At 43.8% G+C, this 20,765-nt stretch overlaps 1 protein-coding gene across 5 annotated transcripts in view; it reads left to right on the top strand.

Moving 5' to 3' along the window:
• Positions 1 to 12,576: 12,576 nt before the first annotated feature.
• ep400 (E1A binding protein p400) overlaps positions 12,577 to 20,765 on the top strand; it is a 39,487-nt gene continuing 31,298 nt past the window's right edge. For 3 of the 5 annotated variants that reach the window (XM_024417397.2, XM_024417396.2, XM_024417395.2), the window contains exons 1-16: positions 12,577 to 12,755; positions 13,540 to 14,871; positions 14,979 to 15,086; positions 15,221 to 15,302; positions 17,355 to 17,737; positions 17,837 to 18,127; positions 18,207 to 18,392; positions 18,502 to 18,642; positions 18,743 to 18,821; positions 18,917 to 18,966; positions 19,065 to 19,119; positions 19,240 to 19,329; positions 19,490 to 19,603; positions 19,762 to 19,952; positions 20,145 to 20,322; positions 20,439 to 20,575. In XM_024417397.2, coding sequence (XP_024273165.2) covers positions 13,573 to 14,871; positions 14,979 to 15,086; positions 15,221 to 15,302; positions 17,355 to 17,737; positions 17,837 to 18,127; positions 18,207 to 18,392; positions 18,502 to 18,642; positions 18,743 to 18,821; positions 18,917 to 18,966; positions 19,065 to 19,119; positions 19,240 to 19,329; positions 19,490 to 19,603; positions 19,762 to 19,952; positions 20,145 to 20,322; positions 20,439 to 20,575 — 3,384 coding nt within the window. In that variant the 5' untranslated portion in view covers positions 12,577 to 12,755; positions 13,540 to 13,572. The remainder of the gene's footprint in view (positions 12,756 to 13,539; positions 14,872 to 14,978; positions 15,087 to 15,220; positions 15,303 to 17,354; positions 17,738 to 17,836; positions 18,128 to 18,206; positions 18,393 to 18,501; positions 18,643 to 18,742; positions 18,822 to 18,916; positions 18,967 to 19,064; positions 19,120 to 19,239; positions 19,330 to 19,489; positions 19,604 to 19,761; positions 19,953 to 20,144; positions 20,323 to 20,438; positions 20,576 to 20,765) is intronic. The other 2 variants (XM_024417399.2, XM_024417398.2) reach the window with 1 other exon arrangement.

Below are 20,765 nucleotides of genomic sequence, written 5' to 3'. Positions count from 1 at the left end.
ACACACACACACATATAAGGTCACGTGTTTTGCAGATGCTTGCATGGGGTAGCATGACTATATAAGGCTTTGGGTTCTCTTTGTACAGGAGGCTCTGACTCCATTTCACCTGCGTGGGTGGGGCGACCAGCCTCCTTATTATAATACGTTTTTAAAAACAAATAATACCTTGATTGATTATTAACTTTGACTCTCCTCATTATTAGTTAAAGGTAGAATTTCCACCACAATGTGCGTTTTAAAGTGAGGCATGGGGACGGGCTCTACGCAGGGTTTGCCAGCACAGATAGTCTACGATGCTTTGAGTGTGGACATTTGGGGCATAAGAGCTTTGCGTGCCCAAATAAAGACCGTAGACAAGGTGAGAGTACAAGCGCCAGTGGGGGAAATTGAGGTCAAAGTGCAGGGAGCCATGAGACGCAGGCAGAAGAGGCTGGGCCTAGTCATGCTATGGGTGGTGGTTTAGCTGAGGCTGGGTCTAGTCATGCTATGGGTGGTGGTTTAGCTGAGGCTGGGTCTAGTCATGCTATGGATGGTGGATGTAGCTGAGGCTGGGTCTAGTCACGTCATGGAACTTATGTTTATTGTGGTATAGCGTCATATAAGCAGAATTCAATATAATTCCAATGCAAGAACCCAAATGAAGCCCCTGGGTATAGCTATATATCGGTATGTTTCATCATAGAAATAGATACATTCTATTATGGTTCTTGGTAGCTTATTTGTTTTCGTGGTTGTAAATTGAACTGTACGTATTGGAAACGTGTTTATGGTAGGCTGGCATTGCTTAATTGATTACGCAGGTCTAATTTGATCCACAGAAGTGTATTGTGCCATATTAAAATGTGTTGCTTGAACTCATGAGCGGCCTGATTTTCCATGTTTGAAGCTGGCCTATAGGCTTATTTATTTGGCATGACAGCAGTGCATGGCTGCATCTCACTGTAGTAGGCTGTAGGCTATTTTGGTTAATTGGCTCTCCAATGGCCTTTTGTTTACAACATTTGTTTACTGTTACTGTAACTAGCCTAAGTATAGATTGTGTCATGCCTTTATCGATCTGATATTTTGTTCACTCGGACTACTACTTGGTATCGCTGTTTTGTTCTGTTGGCATTCATTCGTTTGCATTCGTAGTTGTGTTTGTATTCTAACTAGGCTACTACTTTAAGCATTTAGTTTGCATGATTTTGGTAAGACGGCTATGTGTACGGCTGCATTCACATAGGCTAATTCACCTATTACAAATAGCCTATCTATTCGTTACCAAAATGGTGTGGTCACTTAAAGCACTCAACGATCCCGGGGTCTCGGCTTTTAAACGTTAGGTTTCTTATGGTTTAGCCTTATATAAGCAGAATTCAATATAATTCCAATGCAATAACGCCCCAAAAATGGTGCCCCCTTGCCAGTTTCAACTGCCCCCTTAGTCACTTTATCTTGGTGCACACACACAGCTAACAGGTGTCTGTTTGACTGCCATTGCCAAGCTGAGAACTTTCTGGACCCCTCATTACTCCCCCCACTCTCCATTCTACCCTTCCTGTCAAGTGCGTTGCCATACCTCCAAAATCACATCATTGTCATGCCTCCCTTGGAGGTCTGGAGAATTTTGTATTGCAAAAACAGTTTGAATGGTCTGCTGGCTGCCAGTGGCAAGATTTTGATTGGATGAGTAGAAGGGGTGCTGTGTGTTATGTCCGTCACTGTTTTCCGTCCGGGTAGTTGTTACATACGCTAGCTTCAAGTGCTAGTTTTCAAGTCATCAAGTGTGGGCGACAGTCTGCAATTTATATTTATTGAAATTGAAAGTGGATTACGCTGGCAAAGTCAAACGTCACAACACGTTCTAAACCGCTCTGGTGACAAACATACTTTTGCCCATTATTGCCCATTATTTCGTTTTTTTTGTAAGGACCCAAAAAACTGAGGCAGTTGGAAAAACCTATTCAAGTAAGTAAATGAAAATGTATAAAATATGTAAGATACTCAAAGTGAGAGAGCAGTGTGGAGCCTTCCTTTCTTTCCTTCCTCAAACAAATCGGCAGAACCATCTTGGTTTCAGAGACTGTCTTGATTTTTGAGACAAAACCGCCGCTTACAGAGGCCGCTGAGAAACCAGGGGAGACTGAAGAACTAACACTAATTGCTAATTTCCTAGCAGAGATGGAGAGCACACCTTCCTGTACAAATTGTTGAGTGGTGAAACCACTCCCCCTCCAATACAGCCACTGAATACCAAAACAAGTCACAAATTGTCATGCCCCTAGATCCTGGTTGATATGTCAAATTATGAGCAGTCCGCAGTTAAGGTAGATGGCCCTAGCAAGCAAAAAGACAGTACTAGACCAAAACAGAAATACAAAAAATATATACTTATCACTCCAAGAGATATCAGCAGTCCTCTAGCTATAGAATGAAGAAAACCTAATGAGTTCAGAATCAAGTGTATTATCGCTGGGCTGGTCACCCAGTAGATCAGAGATGCAAGGTTGGCCACCGCTGGTATGGAGGTTGTTGTTTAGACCAGTGTTTCCCAACCCTGGTCCTCCAGTACCCCCAACAGTACACATTTTTATTGTAACCCTGAGTCAGGTGTGTTTGTCCAGAGCTACAATGAAAATGTGTACTGTTGGGGTACTGGAAGACCAGGGTTAGGAAACACTGTTTTAGACTAAGATGTCTAATCTTTACACACAAGATAGCTTATTTGTACATTTTGAAGTGATTCATTGTTGATTCTTTAAAGATAAGTGTTTTAATGAACTAGTGTCAATGTTTATTAATCATAAACTCAGCAAAAAAAGAAACAGTCTTTCAAAGATAATTTGTATAAATCCAAATAATATTCACAGATCTTCATTGTAAAGGGTTTAAACACTGTTTCCCATGCTTGTTCAATGAACCATAAACAATTAATGAACATGCACCTGTGGAACGGTCATTAAGACACCTTACACCTTACAAATGGTAGGCAATTAAATATGATGATAGGAACACTGTGGACAATTTTCAGCAAGCTGCAACCCTGAAATACAGAAATAAACACTTTTCCATAAACAAGGTCTAAATCATGTTTGATGCACTCTGTAAGTCAATTTTTTGCAGTACTGTTTAAACTATATGATAGGAACACTGTTGACAATTTTCAGCAAGATGCAACCATGAAAAACAGAAATAAACACTTTTCCATAAACAAGGTCTAAATCATGTTTGATGCACCCTGTAAGTATTTTTTTTGCAGTACTGTTTAAGGTTACAGTTATGAAAACTTAGGACACTAGACAGGCCTTTCTACTGACTCTGAAAAACACCAAAAGAAATATGACCAGAATCCCAGCTCATCTGCGTGAACGTGCCTTAGGCATGCAATGTCCGTACTGTGAGACGCGTAAGACAGCGCTAGAGGGAGACAGGACGGACAGCTGATCATCCTCGCAGTGGCAGACCACGTGTAAACACCTGCACAGGATCAGTACATCTGAACATCACACCTGTGGGACAGGTACAGGATGGTAGGAGTTACACCGAGGCCTGTACTCTGGAGCGGGATCGATTTGGAGATGGAGGGTCTGTCATGGTCTGGGGCGGTGTGTCACAGCATCATCGGACTGAGCTTGTTGTCATTGCAGGCAATCTCAACGCTGTGCGTTACAGGGAAGTCATCCTCCTCCTTCTGTGGTACCCTTCCTGCAGGCTCATCCTGACATGACCCTGCAGCATGACAATGCCACCAGCCATATTGCTCGTTCTGTGCATGATTTCCTGCAAGACAGGAATGTCAGTGTTCTGCCATGGCCAGCGAAGAGCCCGGATCTCAATCCCATTGAGCACATCTGGGATCTGTTGGATCAGAGGGTGAGGACTAGGGCCATTCCCCACAGAAATGTCTGGGAATTTGCAGGTGCCTTGGTGGAAGAATGGGGTAACATCTCACAGCAAGAACTGGCAAATATTGTGCAGTCTATGAGGAGATGCACTTCAGTACCTAATGCAGCTGGTGGCGACACTAGATACTGACTGTACTTTTGATTTTGCCCCCCCTCCCTTTGTTCAGGGACACATTATTCCATTTCTGTTAGGAACATGTCTGTGGAATGTCTGTGGAACAGTTTATGTTGAATATTTACACGTTAGTTTGCTGAAAATAAACACAGTTGACAGTGAGAGGACGTTTCTTTTTTTGCTGAATTTATATCACAATCCTGCAATAAAGAGGGGTTCTGTCTGTAATGTGTCTGGGTCTCTGTATTGTATTCTCTAACATTTTATTTTCTCCTACAGTAGTTGTAAGATCCCCAATCAGTTTTATTTTATTGTCACTCTCTCTCAGTATATCAGCTATGTGAATCCATTTTGCAGCTTAACATATGACATGCATAACCAATGCAGCCATAGGCCTACAGTATGATGGCATCACTGGACTTATGGGCATCTGTCATGCCTTTTAAGTGCTGACATAAAAAATTGTTTAGTGCAAATCCAACCTTTGTAATTTAGGTACAGTATGAAAATAAAGAGATGCAATTAGGCTACAGGAGATGATTATTACAGATAACATTTGATGAGGTTATTTTTTATTTTATTTGATTCATTTTGGCAATGTTGCTTGCAAAATGATTTGCAGTTGTTCCCATAGATAGACAGTACATGGTTGGTCTATGTATCCCAGTTGCTGTGATAGGGACTGGGATAATACAGCTAACCTTTTAGGTCAATAATATGCTGTTTTTTTTCAAATGTTATTGGCTTTATGATCGTGAGAGAAATGTAACTAGATGGTATGTAGCTAGTTAGTTAGTCCTTGGTAGCTTACAAGGTTAGCTGACTTTTCTGAAAACAAACATTGTGCCTTGCTACTTCTTGTCCCTCATGCTAGCCTTTACAGCCAAATATCACTTCAGAAACGTCAAAATTAAAAATATTGATATGGCCAGCATTGTAAACCATTCCTCCCCTATTGCTACAGCTTTAAATCATCTTAAAATAACAAAAAAATGCTGTGAAAATCAGCGTGCTACAAAAGTTCTAAAATGTTTTGTCACCAGTGCTTGCTTTGTTGACATTTTTAGTCCTCACGCACTACGGCACTAATCTGGTGAGCATCTTAGGAGCTCCACCCAAGGAATTTGATTGTTTTGACGTGTTGCGAGGCTTCACTGATTTACACCGGGTTTCGAGTTCCGACCCCTCTTTAGCTGATTTCTGCCACGGTCTGCGATGAGGCTATTAGACCTCTCTCTCTCTGATAGTCTGTGATAAGGATGTGCATGTTTGCATCGGTTATAAGGTTTGTTATTTGCTTTTCACTATTCACCCCCCCAGTGCATTCATTGTCAAAGTCTTATTTCTATTTATTTGTGATGATCTACCCACACAGATGAGTTTTTTCAACTTCATCCACAAAGAAATGTGAGTATACCTATAGGCCATACAGGCAAATTAATCGTTGGATTAGAGCTGCGTTTTAGGCAGGTGTGAATTATGAATGTTATAATGTGTACCTCAAGTTATCTAGTACTTAAACATAGTACCAAAGCCATGTCATGACCCCCAGTATGTAGTTGGGATTAGCACCACACTGACAGTGTCCTTCATCATTCCAGCCTCTCCGGTGCCCATGCCTTCCTACCCCAGCTCTGGGTCTGTCAGCTCCTCTCACAGCTCCTCCACCTTCCACCTGGCCTGCTCCCCTCAAGTGAGTCCCCCCTCCTCTCTGGGGAATGATAACGATGATGAATAAGATTTATATAGCACTTTTCCAAGTGCTCAGCCCAATGCTTTACGATATGAAGGGGAAATGATCCGCCACCAATACCAGTCACTAAGGGTCTAATATTAGATATTTTCCACTCTTTCCCCCTTCAGCATTCTGATGCAGAGCTGCAGAGACTCCAGGCTAAGGCTCAGCCCTCCACAACTGCAGGAACACATCCTCAGAGACGGACAACTTTGTCATTATGCCTGACCAATTCCCCAGTAAACACCCTATCTCACCCTATCTCTCATTAGATTACTTACATTACCAGCACTGTGTTCTTGATATGGGTTTGATAGTAATAATTATGATAGTAATAGACTGATATGTCACTGACTCCTGTTTTATTCCCTCCAGTTGAGATCACAAGTGAGATGGCAGACGGGTCACCTGTCCAGGGCAGCCTGGGGTACAGGGCAGCCTAGTGTCGCCACCAGCTGCATTAGGTACTGCAGTGCATCTCCTCATAGACTGCACAATATTTGCCAGTTCTTGCTGTGAGATGTTACCCCGTTGCTAACAGGTGTATAAAATCTAGCACACAGCAATGCAATCTCCATAAACAAACATTGGGAGTAGAAGAGCTCAGTGACTTTCAATGTGGCACCGTCATAGGATGCCACCTTTCCAGCAAGTCAGTTCGTCAAATTTCTACCCTGCTAGAGCTACCCCGGTAAACTGTAAGTGCTGTTATTGTGAAGTGGAAACGTCTAGGAGCAACAACTGCTCCGCCGTGAAGTGATAGGCCACACAATGCTAAAAGAAGGGGATCGCCGAATGCTGAAGCATGTAGTGCGTAAAAATCGTCTGTCATTGGTTGCAACACTAACTACTGAGTTTCAAACTGCCTTTGGAAGCAACATCAGCACAATAACTGTTCGTCGGGAGCTTCTATGGCCGAGAAGCCGCACACATGCCTAGGATCACATGCCTAGCAACAAGTGGTGTTTTTAAAGACATTTGCTGTGCTTGTTTCCCCTTCAAACCCTAACAGAATCAGTGAGGTGTACCCTTTCCTCTCTGTCTGTGCAGCAGGCCTGCAGAGTTCAGTGGGAGTAACTACAGCCAGTCTGTGCCCCTTCCTGTCCCAACACAGATCCACAACTACCAGCACATGGAGCAGAAAATACACCCTGCTGGCCTGCATGGCTCAATCAGGTACATCTCTCCCCATAACTTCTCTGTGTCTTTTCTCTGTCCATCTACATTTCTCCCCCTCTCTCTCTGTCTCTATCTTTTTCTCTCCCTTAGTGGGTCACTTCTACTGTGGGGGTGTATGTATTCTGGACATTGATGTTGTTCATCTGTTTCAGGGCCCGCCTGTGCTGTGTTGATAGTAGTAGTAGTAGCGGTTCCCCAGGGAGTAGGTAGACTAGAGCCTCCCCTCCTCTCCCATCAGGCACAGGGGGGGGCAGCACTCAGCTGAAGGGGCCAGGCCCTACCAGCCCTCTCCACAAGGTACAGTAGGAATCCCCTCAGACCTCCATTACTGCATTACTACAATACTGACATTCCAACATTCTTTTGCCTCGCACCATAACATGTTCTTATTTACTTCTCTTCCTCCAGTGGGCACTATCCCAGAGCAGACTGGTCCTTTCAGCATCCATACAGGACAACAGAGCCCACAGGTCAGCCGTAAAACAATGTCACATTTAGTGGTCTCTTCTGCCAGCTCATGAAGTAGTGACTCTGTAATACAGAATTATTATGTTATCTTTCTGGTTCCTACTTAGGCCACCCCTCCACATGAATTCCCCCAGCCCACCAGCTTTGAGGACTTATCCACCATGCCCATATGCATACAGACAGTATCAGACCTGAGCCACAACAGCATGTGGGAACCAGCTCAACAGATATTGGTCGTCTGATATCCCAAAATGTTATAGTAGGCTCTATCTTTAGGCATGACTGATTTAATAATTAAATGTGTCCGCTGAGCTCCTCTGAGGGAGGGTGTAAGTGTGTGTGTCCTATCTCCAGGTCTTTGAGTACAGGCCGTCTGTCTGACATGCTGCTGAAGGCTGCTTTTGGAGTTCATCTGTTTGATGGAGGAAGTAATGAGAGTCTTTACGCTGAGAGGCCCATGGACACCACAGGTACAAGGGCGCTATAAGCAAGCCAAGAGGATTTGATTTTGAGAAATTGAGAAATGTATTGTTTGTTTGTAATTGTTTAAGCCTGTTATTGGTCATGGGCTTCGACATTATGTAATTGTGCTACTGCCAACTCTTTTCATGGATTAGGTAAGGTCTTAATATATCTTGACAAGTGTTATCTATAACCTGGGTGACGCTTGACAAGAAAAGTCAATGTTTTGAAAAAGTTCCTGACTGTAAGTCAGTGGGTGTATAACCATACATTTCAATTGGAGGTATGTGGTCAACGTCCATGGCCTAGCAGTGAGATCGCCCCGCTATATCAGCCCAGGCTGGTCATTCAGCAGAGGAACCCCTAAAGATGTACCTATCTACCAGCACTTAACCAACCCCATGGCAGCTTGCCCAGGCAGGGACGTAGCTTTTGATCCTCCAGAGCTCCCAGAGGAGACACTGATGGGGGTAAGCACATTAACACTCCTTCATATTATATTAGGTCTCTGTACATCAATGTATTCCTCATTGAGTTGTTGTTAATAGATTTTGGACGTATACACAGTTTGCACATTGCTAGAAACTAAACTGTTGCCACAATTACTGTCCTTTCTGCTAACCTTTGTCTCTCCATCACAGCAGTGGCATGCAGATGGCCTGGGGAACCTGCGCTTCACTCTGGCCTTTGTCCACTGTGTCATGGAGATAGCTGTAACGTCTGCTTCCAACTCACACTCTCAAACACGTAGATCCCCTGAAAACAGCACACTTTCCAGCCCAGTTTCCAGCTCACACTCTCACACACATAGATCCCCTGAATGCAGATCACTCTCCAGATCCCAATCACCGGAATTCTGATCACCTGTTCACACACCTGTATGTCATTTACACACACTATTTAGTTCAGTTCTTTGCACCCCATCATTGTGAGGTATTGTTTGTTTTGATACACATTTCTATTCTGAGAGCTGTTGTTCCTGGATTATTCCTCCTGTGTATCATAGTTTTGGCCATCCTCACTAACGATGGCTTTTTGCATGTTCCCTGCCTGTACTTTTGCCTATCAGATTTCCTGTCATCGATGACATTACTAGCTTTTTCCCTGCCTGTACTGCTGCATTTGTGGACCCCCTGTGTATGACCTTCTGCCTGCCCCTGGACCCAGCTACCTGCCTCCTCTTGTGGTCCTTTACAAATAAACACCTGCTGTGCCCTGTATTCATCACATTTGGCATGGCATGTAGCCTAGTGGTTAGAGCATTGGGCCAGTAACTGAAAGGTTGCTAGATCGAATCCCTGAGCTGATAAGGTAAAGATCTGTCGTTCTGCTCACTGTTCCAAGGCCGTCATTGTAAATAAGAATTTTTCTTAACTGACTTGCCTAGTTAAATAAAGGTAAAATAAATAAAATGACAATCGCCAGTTCTAAAGACACTGGACTTGAGAGTGAGACCAGTGAAGACACTCCTGATGTGTCCTTCATGCAGCAAAGCCTGGTGGCTGATCAGATCAGTCTTCTAATCCAGGAGTGGAGGTGAGGGGATGCATCTCTGTTATTGATTCCCTAATCTTGAAGTTGCTGCTTTGGCCTGTTAACTTATACAGCACTTAGGACCTAAATTTAAAAATCACAGCATAATGGTGTATTTTTAGAACTTCAAGATATTTTTTTGTTTGTTAACATTGGTGTTTTCGATGTGTGTATCACAGCTATACAGAGCAGTTGGTACTGTACATGAAGGCTGCAGAATTGATTTAGTCTGCATTACACACTGCTATGGAGCACATCAGAGAAGGCAGACTCTTTCCCTCATCTATAGTCAAGCAGGGTGAGACATGGGACCACATGTTCCTCTACTAACTGATACGTGAAAAACGAATAGTCCTGTTAATGATCATGTTATATATGCTTTAAAAAGTGTATTGAATTAAAGTCATTTTTCCTTTATGTAGTGGGGTAGAAGCTGAAAGAAATGTATAAGAGCAGTGTGACGTCCTGTCGGTCCCTCAACGCCTGCCTGCAGAGCTTCCTCCTCAAAAAGCAGAGACTGATGGACGACCACAACAACATCACTGCAGAGAAACAGTGGTGGAAAAAGTACCCAATTGTCGTACTTGAGTAAAGTATAGATACCTTAATAGAAAGTTAATCAAGTGAAAGTCAGCCAGTAAAATACTACTTGAGTAAAAGTCTAAAAGTATTTGGTTTTAAATATACTTAAGTATCAAAAGTGTAAGTATAAAACACTTACAATTCCTTATATTAAGCAAAACAGATGGCACCATTTTTTTTGGTTTTAAAATTTACGGATAGCCAAGGGAACACTCCAACACTCAGCGATTATTTACTAAAGATGCGTTTGTGCTTAGTGAGTCCGCCAAGCCAGAGGCAGTAGGGATGACCACGCGTTCTCTTGATAAGTCTGTGAATTTGACTATCAAAATGTAACGAGGACTTTTGGTTGTCAGGGAAAATGTATGGAGTTAAATGTACAATATTTTCTTTAGAAATGTTGTAAAGTAAAAGTTGTCAATAATATAAATAGTAGAGTATAGATAACCAAAAAAATGACTTAGGTAGTACTTTAAAGAATTTTGACTTAATTACTTTACACCACTGTAGTGAAACTAATCTACAGTCACACAGTGACAATGGTAAGGCCTCCTCTCTCTCACTGGACAGTACAATAAGTCCCTGTCTTGTCCTTTATGTGCTCTCAGTCTTTCTATAGTGGTCTTCAGTTTTATATTGTAGAATCATTGGACATAGGGTAGGATAGACAATGGATAGTAGATATTGTAAATATACGTTTACTGTATTATTTTGACAGCACTATTTATGATGGGGTTATAATATTGTAAGAGCAATGTTAATAGCTGAGTGTTTGTGTTTCTGGTGTCTAGGTGCAGTCAGCAGCGCTAGATGAGATGTTCCACCTTGGCCAGGTGCCCATCCAGAGATACAACAAAGCCCTGCTGCTCATGGAGAGTTCATCACCATCACAGAGCAGGCAGACATCAACAACATAAGTACATTTAAGTAGCTTATAGATACACACGCACGCACACACATGTACACACACATTTCTTTGAAGATATTAAGTATTAATGTCTCTTTCTCCCTCGGTGTTTCTCCCATTATGTTGGTCTCAGGCAAACAGTGTATTGAGAGACGCATCCTCTCTGCTCGGCAGACTGCATAGTGTGATTGAGCTTGAGGCTTTTGGACTATAGCTACAATATTAGCTGAAGCTTCTGAGCTTGGTTAGAGCACCTCCAGACCCTCTGGTGTCCCTCTGTCCTCTGTGAAAATGGAGCTCCTCGCTGTTGACACACAAAAGCACTTTGAAGGGAACATGCTCAGTGACAAGACCACTGATATAGCTTCTCTCAACCCACAGACTAGTACCAAACATGTTTAGTACCACAAGGGAGAAGAAGAGGATTGTGGGTGGTTCTGACTGACTCCACTCTGAGAGCCTTGTGTGTTGTGGTTGTGTGTCATGCTACAGTATGTTCTGCCAGTCCAGTAGTATGCTACTGTTATCTACTGGATTTATCAGGCATCACTGGATAGAGTAATTATTATTGTATTTTTAGTACGATTTTGTGTAATTCTGGGCTTTTTTTGTGGTTGGCTTTAATCTTTAGTTTTTATATTACTGCCTGTGGCTATACATTTGAATGTACCTATTTCTGAAAGACAATGCAGCTGTACATAGTCTAACGGTAAATAGCCCACCCAATTTTACCTACCTCATCCCCATACTGTTTATATTTATTTACTTTTCTGCTCTTTTGCACACCAATATCTCTACCTGTACATGACCATCTGATCATTTATCACTCTAGTGTAATCTGCAAAATTGTAATTATTCACCTACCTCCTCATGCCTTTTGCACACAATGTATATAGACTCTCTTTTTTTTCTACTGTGTTATTGACTTGTTAATTGTTTACTCCATGTGTAACTTTGTGTTGTCTGTTCACACTGCTATGCTTTATCTTGGCCAGGTCGCAGTTGCAAATGAGAACTTGTTCTCAACTAGCCTACCTGGTTAAATAAAGGTGAAATAAAAAATAAATAAAAAATGGTATCCGCTTTCTGAAATAAAAATGAGGCACCTTTTAAATGTCTTTGTAAATATATTGAGTAATTGTTTTGACTGTATGTTGTTCTTGTTCACCAAAACCAAGCTACCACAATCAGTTTCATGTGAGAAAATTGTGTGAGAATAGTGATTATAATAAAATGTCTATAACATTTGGTGGGATGTTTCTGTTGTACTCTACACTTGCCAGCTGCTCAGCAGAACATTTGACCAAATCCAGATCTACAGTACAGAGGAGGCATGTTTTGATGTGAGGCATTGGTAGGTGGAGATGGAAGATAAACCTACTACAATATTTTAAATGGTCCTAGTTCATGACTATATATATTGAGTTTGACGCATCTTTATAGTGTAAAGAAATGTTTTGGAGTTGGTTTTAGGGAAGAAAATATTTAAACAATTAATATAATAAAGTAGCATGAGATAATTAATTGGCTATAGCTAGGTTATTTCATGTTCCTTGGACTAAACTATTTGTGGTTAAGGGCAATGCGCCCATAGAGGTACTAGAAATCATCTCTACTCTATTTTATGTTGAGGGGTTGGTTTACATTCTTGTCAATCAGCACGAGTCCAGGGTTGTTCACTTCCTTTGAAACGGAACTGCTTCCGGTTCTTCAAGGAATAGATAGAAAAAAAATAAGGTGGCCACCGCCATGTTTCAGAATGAAATATGTCCAATGCATTAAATGTAATATTGCTGTATAGCAGTATTTGCACTACATAATTATTGTCTTTGTTTTAAAGAATACGTTTTGATTGATGAGACTACCGCTGGAGTTGTATTTGCTGTAAGTAACAAGATCCGGGATGTCTATTTACCCTGCGGCTAACATATTAGCTAGCACGCTACTAGCGGGGGGAAGGAGCGGCATTTCGGCCTTACGCGTGCTAAGTATATGGACGTTTAGATGATTTCTCCAAAAATATATTCTAAGCACCGTACACATTTCATCCATACATGGACAGCGTTGAGTTGCATTGGCTAATATACTAAACACTAATGTTATCTAGCGATATCATATCTGAGCTAGCTAGCTAGAAGGACACGGCCGTGCAAAATTAGCATAATGTAGCTAGCTGGCTACAGCTAATTTGAAAAGCTGTAGTTATAGCGGTAACGTTATGGTTTATTAATCAGTGCGGCTGGTTATGACGGTGGTGTTAGCTAGTTAATGACATAACACAAAATAAGCTAAACAGGTAGCTAGCTAATAATATTACCTAGTTAACGTTAGCTCAATAGCATTGCTACATTGCCTGTCAAATTCTGCCAACAACAATGGTTAGCTAACTAGCTCTATAGCTGTCACTCAAGATGCTTATCTGCGTCTCTCGCCTAACAGTGAATGTCTAGCTAGCTAGTTAGCGTGTTTGTGATGAAACTCAACATGACATTTTGCCTAATGGCTTTCAAAATAAAAATAAAAAATGGTAATGTTTCAGTATCATGAAGTTATGTGCGAAATTGTGACTGTCATTGTTACAAAGAATATGTCAATGTTTGATTGACTAAGATGGAATATAAAATATCACCAATATTGTTTACATGATTTGAATGTCTATCCTCTACAGGTATTGTTTCCCATACAGTAACAGTGTTACGCAATGCACCATGGGAGTGGACCACAGAATGTGCAACGGCAACTTCAGAGATCCAAGTCCACCACTGGATCTGAAGCAGAAGATCACCAGAAGCAGCAGACCATGGCAGTTACTCAACAGCAGGCAACAGCCAACCACCCACAATCAACTGTGACCACGTTTGCATCTGGAGCCAGCCCTTCAGGCCCCCAGTCCCCCAACTACCAGATAATAATGAGCCGCAGCCCTGTCACAGGCCAGAACATGAACATCACCTTACAAAATGTCAGTCAAATGGTGACGGGCAACCAACAGATCACCCTCACCCCGCTCCCTCTCCAGAACCCAGGCTCTCCCGGCTTTCAGCACACGGCCCCGCAGTGGAGGTTTGAGCCTGCCCCGTCCTATATCCAGGTCACCTCACCTCTACCACAAAGTCCCACTCAGCACAGCCCAGTCCCTCTCCAGCGACCAGGGGCACCTGTAACAGGACTGGGTTTGTGTGGACAGAGCCCAACACGCTTTGTTGATGCTGGCATGCTTGTGAGACAAATCAGTCTTGGCAGCCCGCCTGGAAGTGGGCACTTTGTTTACCAAGAGGGGACAGGGCTGACGCAGCTAACTCCAACCACAGCTGGGCAGGTGCAGCTGTCCTCCCCAGGGGTGCCAGGCTCAGTGCGTGAACGCAGTCTCTCCCAGCCCCACTCACAGACGGGAGGCACCATCCACCACCTCGGACCTCAGAGTCCTGTGGCCAGTGGGACTGTTTTGCCCACACTGGGGAGCCCAGGCCACATAACCACCTCCAACTTGCCACCTCAAATCAGCAGTATCATCCAGGGGCAGCTGGCACGTCCCATGATATTTGAGAAGACTTCACAGGGTATGGTAACTGGAGTGGGGACAGCTGCCACTGTGTCTTTCAGTATGCCCTCCACCATTCCTCCCTCCAGCCCTTCCCTCATTAACCCTCCCCAAGGCATCCCCAATACCCCTCTAACCCCTACCGGCATGTGCTTGGGGTCCGTCAAGAAACAAATACCCAAAAAGCTGGAGGAGATTGCACCCTCAAACCCAGAAGTGGCCCAGCTGAGGAAGCAGTGTCTGGAGCACCACACTAAGAAGATGGAGGGTCTGAAGGAGGTCTTCAAAGACTACCTGATTGAGCTGTTCTTCCTGCAGCACCTCCAGGGGAACATGATGGACTATTTGGCTTTCAAGAAGAAGCCCTGTGTCCCCCTTTTCACTTACCTGAGACAGAATGACCTAGACCTTGAGGAGGAAGAGGAAGAGGAAGAGCAGTCTGAGGTCATCAATGATGAGGTACTGTTACATTATTGATTTATCATGTCATATATTCAGAATGTCTCTAATTCCTGTCCTGTATATAGGCTATACGAATATAGTTCAAATCTCTGTGCCACTCCCAGGTCAAGGTTGTAACTGGAAAGGATGGACAGGCCGGAACACCAGTTGCCATAGCTACACAGCTTCCACCCAATGTTTCAGCAGCATTCTCTTCCCAGCAGCAGTTCCAGGTAGAGAATGGTGATGGGGCACCAAATGACTGCAAACCCTACACAGAGAGGATGGAACTGATTTTCTTTCTCTCTCTTAAATATTTCCTTTTAGATTGCCAAGCTTTTACTAACCCTTGGCAATGTCTCCTCAGGTGCACCAGGGAGCAGTTGGCAGCATGACAAACTCAGGGGACATGGACCCCTTTAAGAGGCAACAGGCAATGGCACAAGCAGGTAAGGCAAGAACAGCACACTCCTGTGGCTCTTTTGTTGGTTTGTTTACTCTCCCTTTTCTTTCTTTTTGTTATTTCTTTATTTTCTTCCCTTAAATTGCTTCTGCTTTTAGATATTTGCCATCTTCTACTAGCGCTGTCTGTAGAAGTCTTAACGCAAGGAAGGAGAGGTGGTCTGTATGGTGTACAGAAGGTCATTGCTGTTTGCCGAGTGTCTTTTTTCCGTTATGAGGGTATTGTGTGTTTTAAATCCCAGATCAGGCTAAGAGGTCCCGGATTGAAGTTGGTCGCCATGGAATGATTTTCCAGCATCCTGGTTCTTTAGGATCACCTGGCGTTCCACTCCAGCAGCTTATGCCAACAGCGCAAGGTAGGAGTGCTACTACCAGGCCGTTCTGTGTTCTATTCAATGCTGCTGGACGTGTCCTTAATCCAGAGAAACAAACTGAATTCCAACAACGTCCCATCGTCTCCAACGAAAACCTCCAAGCAGCATCAACAAAGCGATCTTCATCCATCCGCTGGACAGACACCCCAACAGACCTCAGGAAGTTCAGTCTTAGCTCTCCCAGCATGCTCTTATTCTCTAGACCAAGGGCTAAAATGGTGAAGAAGATAAAAAAAATAAAAACAAGTCTGAAGAAAAGGAGTAGCCTCTCACTGGGAAGATGCCATGTCTTATGATTTGACTTATGTTTTATTGATCATCCGTCTCCATCCGTTTCTTCTTTTCTGAAGTTTTGTTCTTCTCGATCGTCTGTTTGGACGGACTTTCCTGTGCCGTTGGAGCTTTGGTTATTTCGCAAGCGGATCACGGAAAGTGAGAAAGGAGGAACCCTGGAAAATTCATGTATTTTCAGTGGGGCATGTTTGCTCATTTTAATGATTGCTTTTTCGTTCCTCCTTTTTTATACTCGTCATCATTCTCATCCATCCGTATCCCACAACCCTGCCCCCCTCCGCTGTCTTTCCTTGCATTGTCAAAGTGGATTCACAATGCATCTCAATCCTATGTTCAGTTGTCAGTCATCAAGAGCATCTATTGTTTACTTGTTCCATCATGCTCATCCTTTTGGTTTCCCCCATTTGTTTCCATGGCATATCGTTCTGACTTGGCCTCTTTCCCTCAGTCGTAGTAGGAAGAAGGGGAGCCGGGTAGATGAGGTTTGGTGCAGTCATGATATGTCACAGGTTGGCGTGGGTGTGTCTGTCAGGTCCAGGTGTTGATGTGGTCTAGGTTATGTGAGTGATGGTCAGGGAGGGGTAAGACAAGTGCTGCTTAGTCAGGGTGCACAGCTATGCTCAGCCCAGGCCTGCTATCTGCAAGATCCCATGTGTGTCCTGCTCACTTCTCTGCTTTGCTATGTTCTGTGTTCCACAAAATAACTACATTGCTTCATGCATGCTAAACATCAGGTGTTTTTGTGATTGTGCGTTTATTTATTTATTTTCTTCTGTATTTTCTATTTAATTTGATTTGGAAACCTTTCTTCTCAGTCCCTCTGCTGAAGGTGTTTATGCATGATTAGTTTAGCTGTTTTAATCACATTCTCTTAACATTTTACAGAGAATGTTTTTATTTTTGCATTAACAATCTTAGTATTTTATATATGTAGATGATCACATTGATTTGTATCTTCTGTAATCATTGTGCTGTATAATTTTAGTTTTCACTCTTCCTCAATGGTAAGAACTACACTACTGTTGACTCATAACGTACATCCAATTCATATGTTCTGGGTAGCTATTACAATAGATGGAGCTGTAAACACTTTCCTTTTAGAATCTGATCACGTTCAGTCAGTACTGAAAAATAATGGCTTACGTATGAGGTACAAGTGGCCCTCTGGCCTGACTACTGCTCAGTCTCTCTATCTGCACCATGTATAGTCTATCTTTTAACAGGCCTTCAAGCTTCATTCAGAGCAGGATTGGTATGACATAACACTTGGATCGAGGAACCACAGAGCAGCACTAACTCACAGCCACATGTTGTTATCCTTTTTCCACTCCGTCCCTTTGTGTTCCCTATGACTTGGTTACTGTGCTCCAGGCGGAATGCCCCCCAACCCGCAGACAGTCCAGATCCCCGGGCAGAAGCAGAACCAGCCACAGTATGACCCGTCCAAAGGGCCTCCGGTGCAGAACGCTGCCAGCCTGCACACTCCTCCCCCCCAGCTGCCAGGCCGCCTACCCCAGGGCACGCTCCCCATGGCAGTCCTGCCCATGGCTCTCTCTCAGCAGTCCCTACTTGTGGATAGCTCAGCACAGGCCACCAATCAGCTCCAGGTGAAGGTGCAGGGGGCTGGCCAGATCATGGCTCCAGTCAACCCCCACACACAGCTCCAGGCCCAGCTCCAGCAGCAGATGCAGTCTGGTATTCACCTCCAAATGCAGCCTCAGCAGCCCCAGCTCATGCTGCAGCCAGCACAGGCTGTGAGTCTAGAGGATAGCTTCCTAACATCGCATGTTTTTGGTTGTTGTCATAGGTTTATAGATCAATGTTTTGTCTTCTCTCTCTCCTCCCTTGATCAGACTGTAGCCCTCACTCGTCCTGGAGCAGACTCCAACCAACCTGGCCAAAGAATAATGACCAACTCCCTGTCCAACCCCTCAATGTCTCCTTCCCCCCTCAACGCCCCCAACTCACTCCCCTCCCCCCACACAATTGGCCCCCTCCGCCCCAACATCAACCCTGCCACACAGTCCAAACTGGCCGGCCCCAACGGCACCTCCACAGTCAAAATGGGAGGCTTTGGTCAGGGCTCGGGTATGCAGTCATCAGAAGGGAGTTCACATGACAAACAAGCTGAACAGGCCAAACTGGTGAGGAGTTACTTCTGAGGAACCTATCACTCTGCAAGTGCTTTTGTTTTCCGGCTGCTCATAATGTGACCCCCCCCAGGAGAGCCAGGTGCACCAGCGTATCTCTGAGCTGAGGAAAGAGGGCCAGTGGTCAGCCAGCAGGCTGCCCAAGCTCATGGAGTCCTCTCGGCCCAAATCCCACTGGGACTACCTACTGGAGGAGATGCAGTGGATGGCAGCTGACTTTGCCCAGGAGAGGAGGTGGAAGATGGCTGCTGCCAAGAAGGTATGCTGGCTGAGTTCTCTTATTGTACATTTACTGAAGTAATGTCTGTGATTCTTATGTAATTGTACATTGTTTCAGTACTACTTGATCATAATTGCATATTCCCCAGCTGGTTCGCACCTGTTCCCGTTACCATGACGAGCAGAAGAAGATGGAAGAAGGATCCAAGAAAGAGGAAGAACTGCGTCTCCGTCACATTGCTAGCACCATCTCCAGAGAAGTGGAGTTCTTCTGGTCCAACATTGAGCAGGTACATTTATCTTAGTGTGGAAACTTTTCCATTGTTGTCCTTAGACCTGTAGTGTCATCGACTCTGTCCCTCTTCATCTGTTCCATTTGGTTTCTCTCAGGTTGTGGAAATTAAACTGCGTTTCCAGATTTATGAAAAAAGACTGAAAACGCTCAGCCTGCAGAGAGCAACGAGTAAAGGTGAGACTTTATTCAAGAGCTTTTTGAAATTGATGTAAAACAATCTAAATTTCATAATGTCATTTTGAATATATTGGTTATTCTTTGTGCCACAGGACAATATGTTAAACCTGCTCTGTCAACCGCAGTGAAAGCTGAAAAAGAGGTAGGTGGCTATACAGACTCACTCTGGTTGTCCAGAATGTCCAGACACATAGTCAGGTTTTTGCAGGGACGTGTATTAAAAATTCATCTCATTCATAGGAGCCCAATATATCAACAAAGAAGCGAAAGTCCAGCACTTCATTGGCAGAAGAAGGTATGTGTACAAAACTATTTCTCCAGCGATTTTTACTGGTTTATCATTTGAGGTGTACTGTTGCATTGAACAGTTGATTACAATGTTGTATCTTGTCTATGGCTTTGTTTTCTCTCTCAGTTCAGGATGAGGAGAGCACCATAGAGGAGCAGGAAGCCATGGAGGTGACAGCTGATCAGAAGGCAGAGTTGGGAGATCTGGCTAAAGATGGTCAGCACGATGCACTGTTTTCTCTTACTATAGCTAGTGATCGATTTCTCCCGATTACCTTTGTTTTTGTTCCATTTCTCATTAAGTCATGTAGAGTTTAAAAGCGCCCCTTAGTCTTTTGTCTATTGAGCCTTCCTTCTGTGTCTTGTATCGTTCTTAGCTGAGATGCCGCTGGATGCTTTGATGAAACAGTATGCTGGTGCCTACGCTGACAACTTTGACTGGCCCCAGCCTTCCCCACAGAGTGATGAGGATGGCAGGGATGAGACTGAAGGTATACCTAAACTCGACATATATACTTCATCTATATTTACCAATCTAGCTATGTGCCTCATGCTCATTGCTATGCCAAGATTATTAGTTTCAAAGCCAAATTATTTGTAGACTGGTGGTGTTCCCTCAGTGGTGCTGATGTAGTCATTGTTCCCTCAGAGATGGAGTCCTCTCTGGACACCCCCCACGAGGCTGTAGTGATAGACTCCCTGCTTAGTGTGGACCAGTATCGAGGTTCTGAGAAGACCAGCCCCCCTGGTGCTGACGGGAAGCCCAAGAAGGACATAGCAGAAGTGGCAGCCTCCACAGAACTCATCCTACCCAAGGGCAGTGCCAGGACCACCACTTCTGTGAGTCATCACATCTCTCACTAAACCAGTCGTTCACTGTTGGGTGTCATTTAACCAGTTTTTCAATGAGAGGAGTTTGGAAAGATAAATGGGGGGAGAAATGTAATATATGAAATATATATTTAAGAGGACAGTTAGTGGGTTAACATGTACAAACAGGGAATCATTATGACACTTTGCTATGCATCTTAGGGCCGCAGCCAGGCTCCTTTCCTGCTGCACGGATCACTGCGTGAGTACCAGCAGATCGGAGTGGACTGGCTAGCCAGCCTCCACAAGAAACACCTCAACGGCATCTTAGCAGACGAGACCGGGCTGGGCAAGACTGTGCAGACTGTGGCCTACCTGGCCCATCTGGCCTGTCAAGAGGGTAATCTACTGTTGAAGACTATATTCAATGCTTATATTTTGTTTATTTACGTAAACATGTAGGTATTTTTATGCATGTGAACATCCATATAGACTTAATTTATATGTATTTTTCAGGCATCTGGGGCCCCCATCTGGTTGTGGTGAGGACGTGTAAGATCCTGAGCTGGGAGATGGAGTTTAAACGCTGGTGTCCCGGCCTCAAGATCCTCCTCTACCTTGGCAACAGACAGGAACGCAGAGCAAAGAGAATGGTAACTAGTAATGATCTGTTTCAACAGGACCTTTTTAAATAGACAGCCCCACGATTTTGAGTCCATTCAAGCAGAGAGACTTTGAGCAGGACAGCAGCACCAAATGTGACAGTAAATAATGCTCACTTCTCATGAATAGAATGAAATGAAGAATGAAATGTTCTTCTCAACCACTTTTTGGCTTCTGCTG

The sequence above is a fragment of the Oncorhynchus tshawytscha genome, linkage group LG04 (assembly GCF_018296145.1).
Source record: "Oncorhynchus tshawytscha isolate Ot180627B linkage group LG04, Otsh_v2.0, whole genome shotgun sequence".
Lineage (NCBI taxonomy): Eukaryota > Metazoa > Chordata > Actinopteri > Salmoniformes > Salmonidae > Oncorhynchus > Oncorhynchus tshawytscha.
The sequence above is the reverse complement of the archived record's forward strand: the minus strand, read 5'-3'. Positions and strand labels throughout refer to the sequence as shown.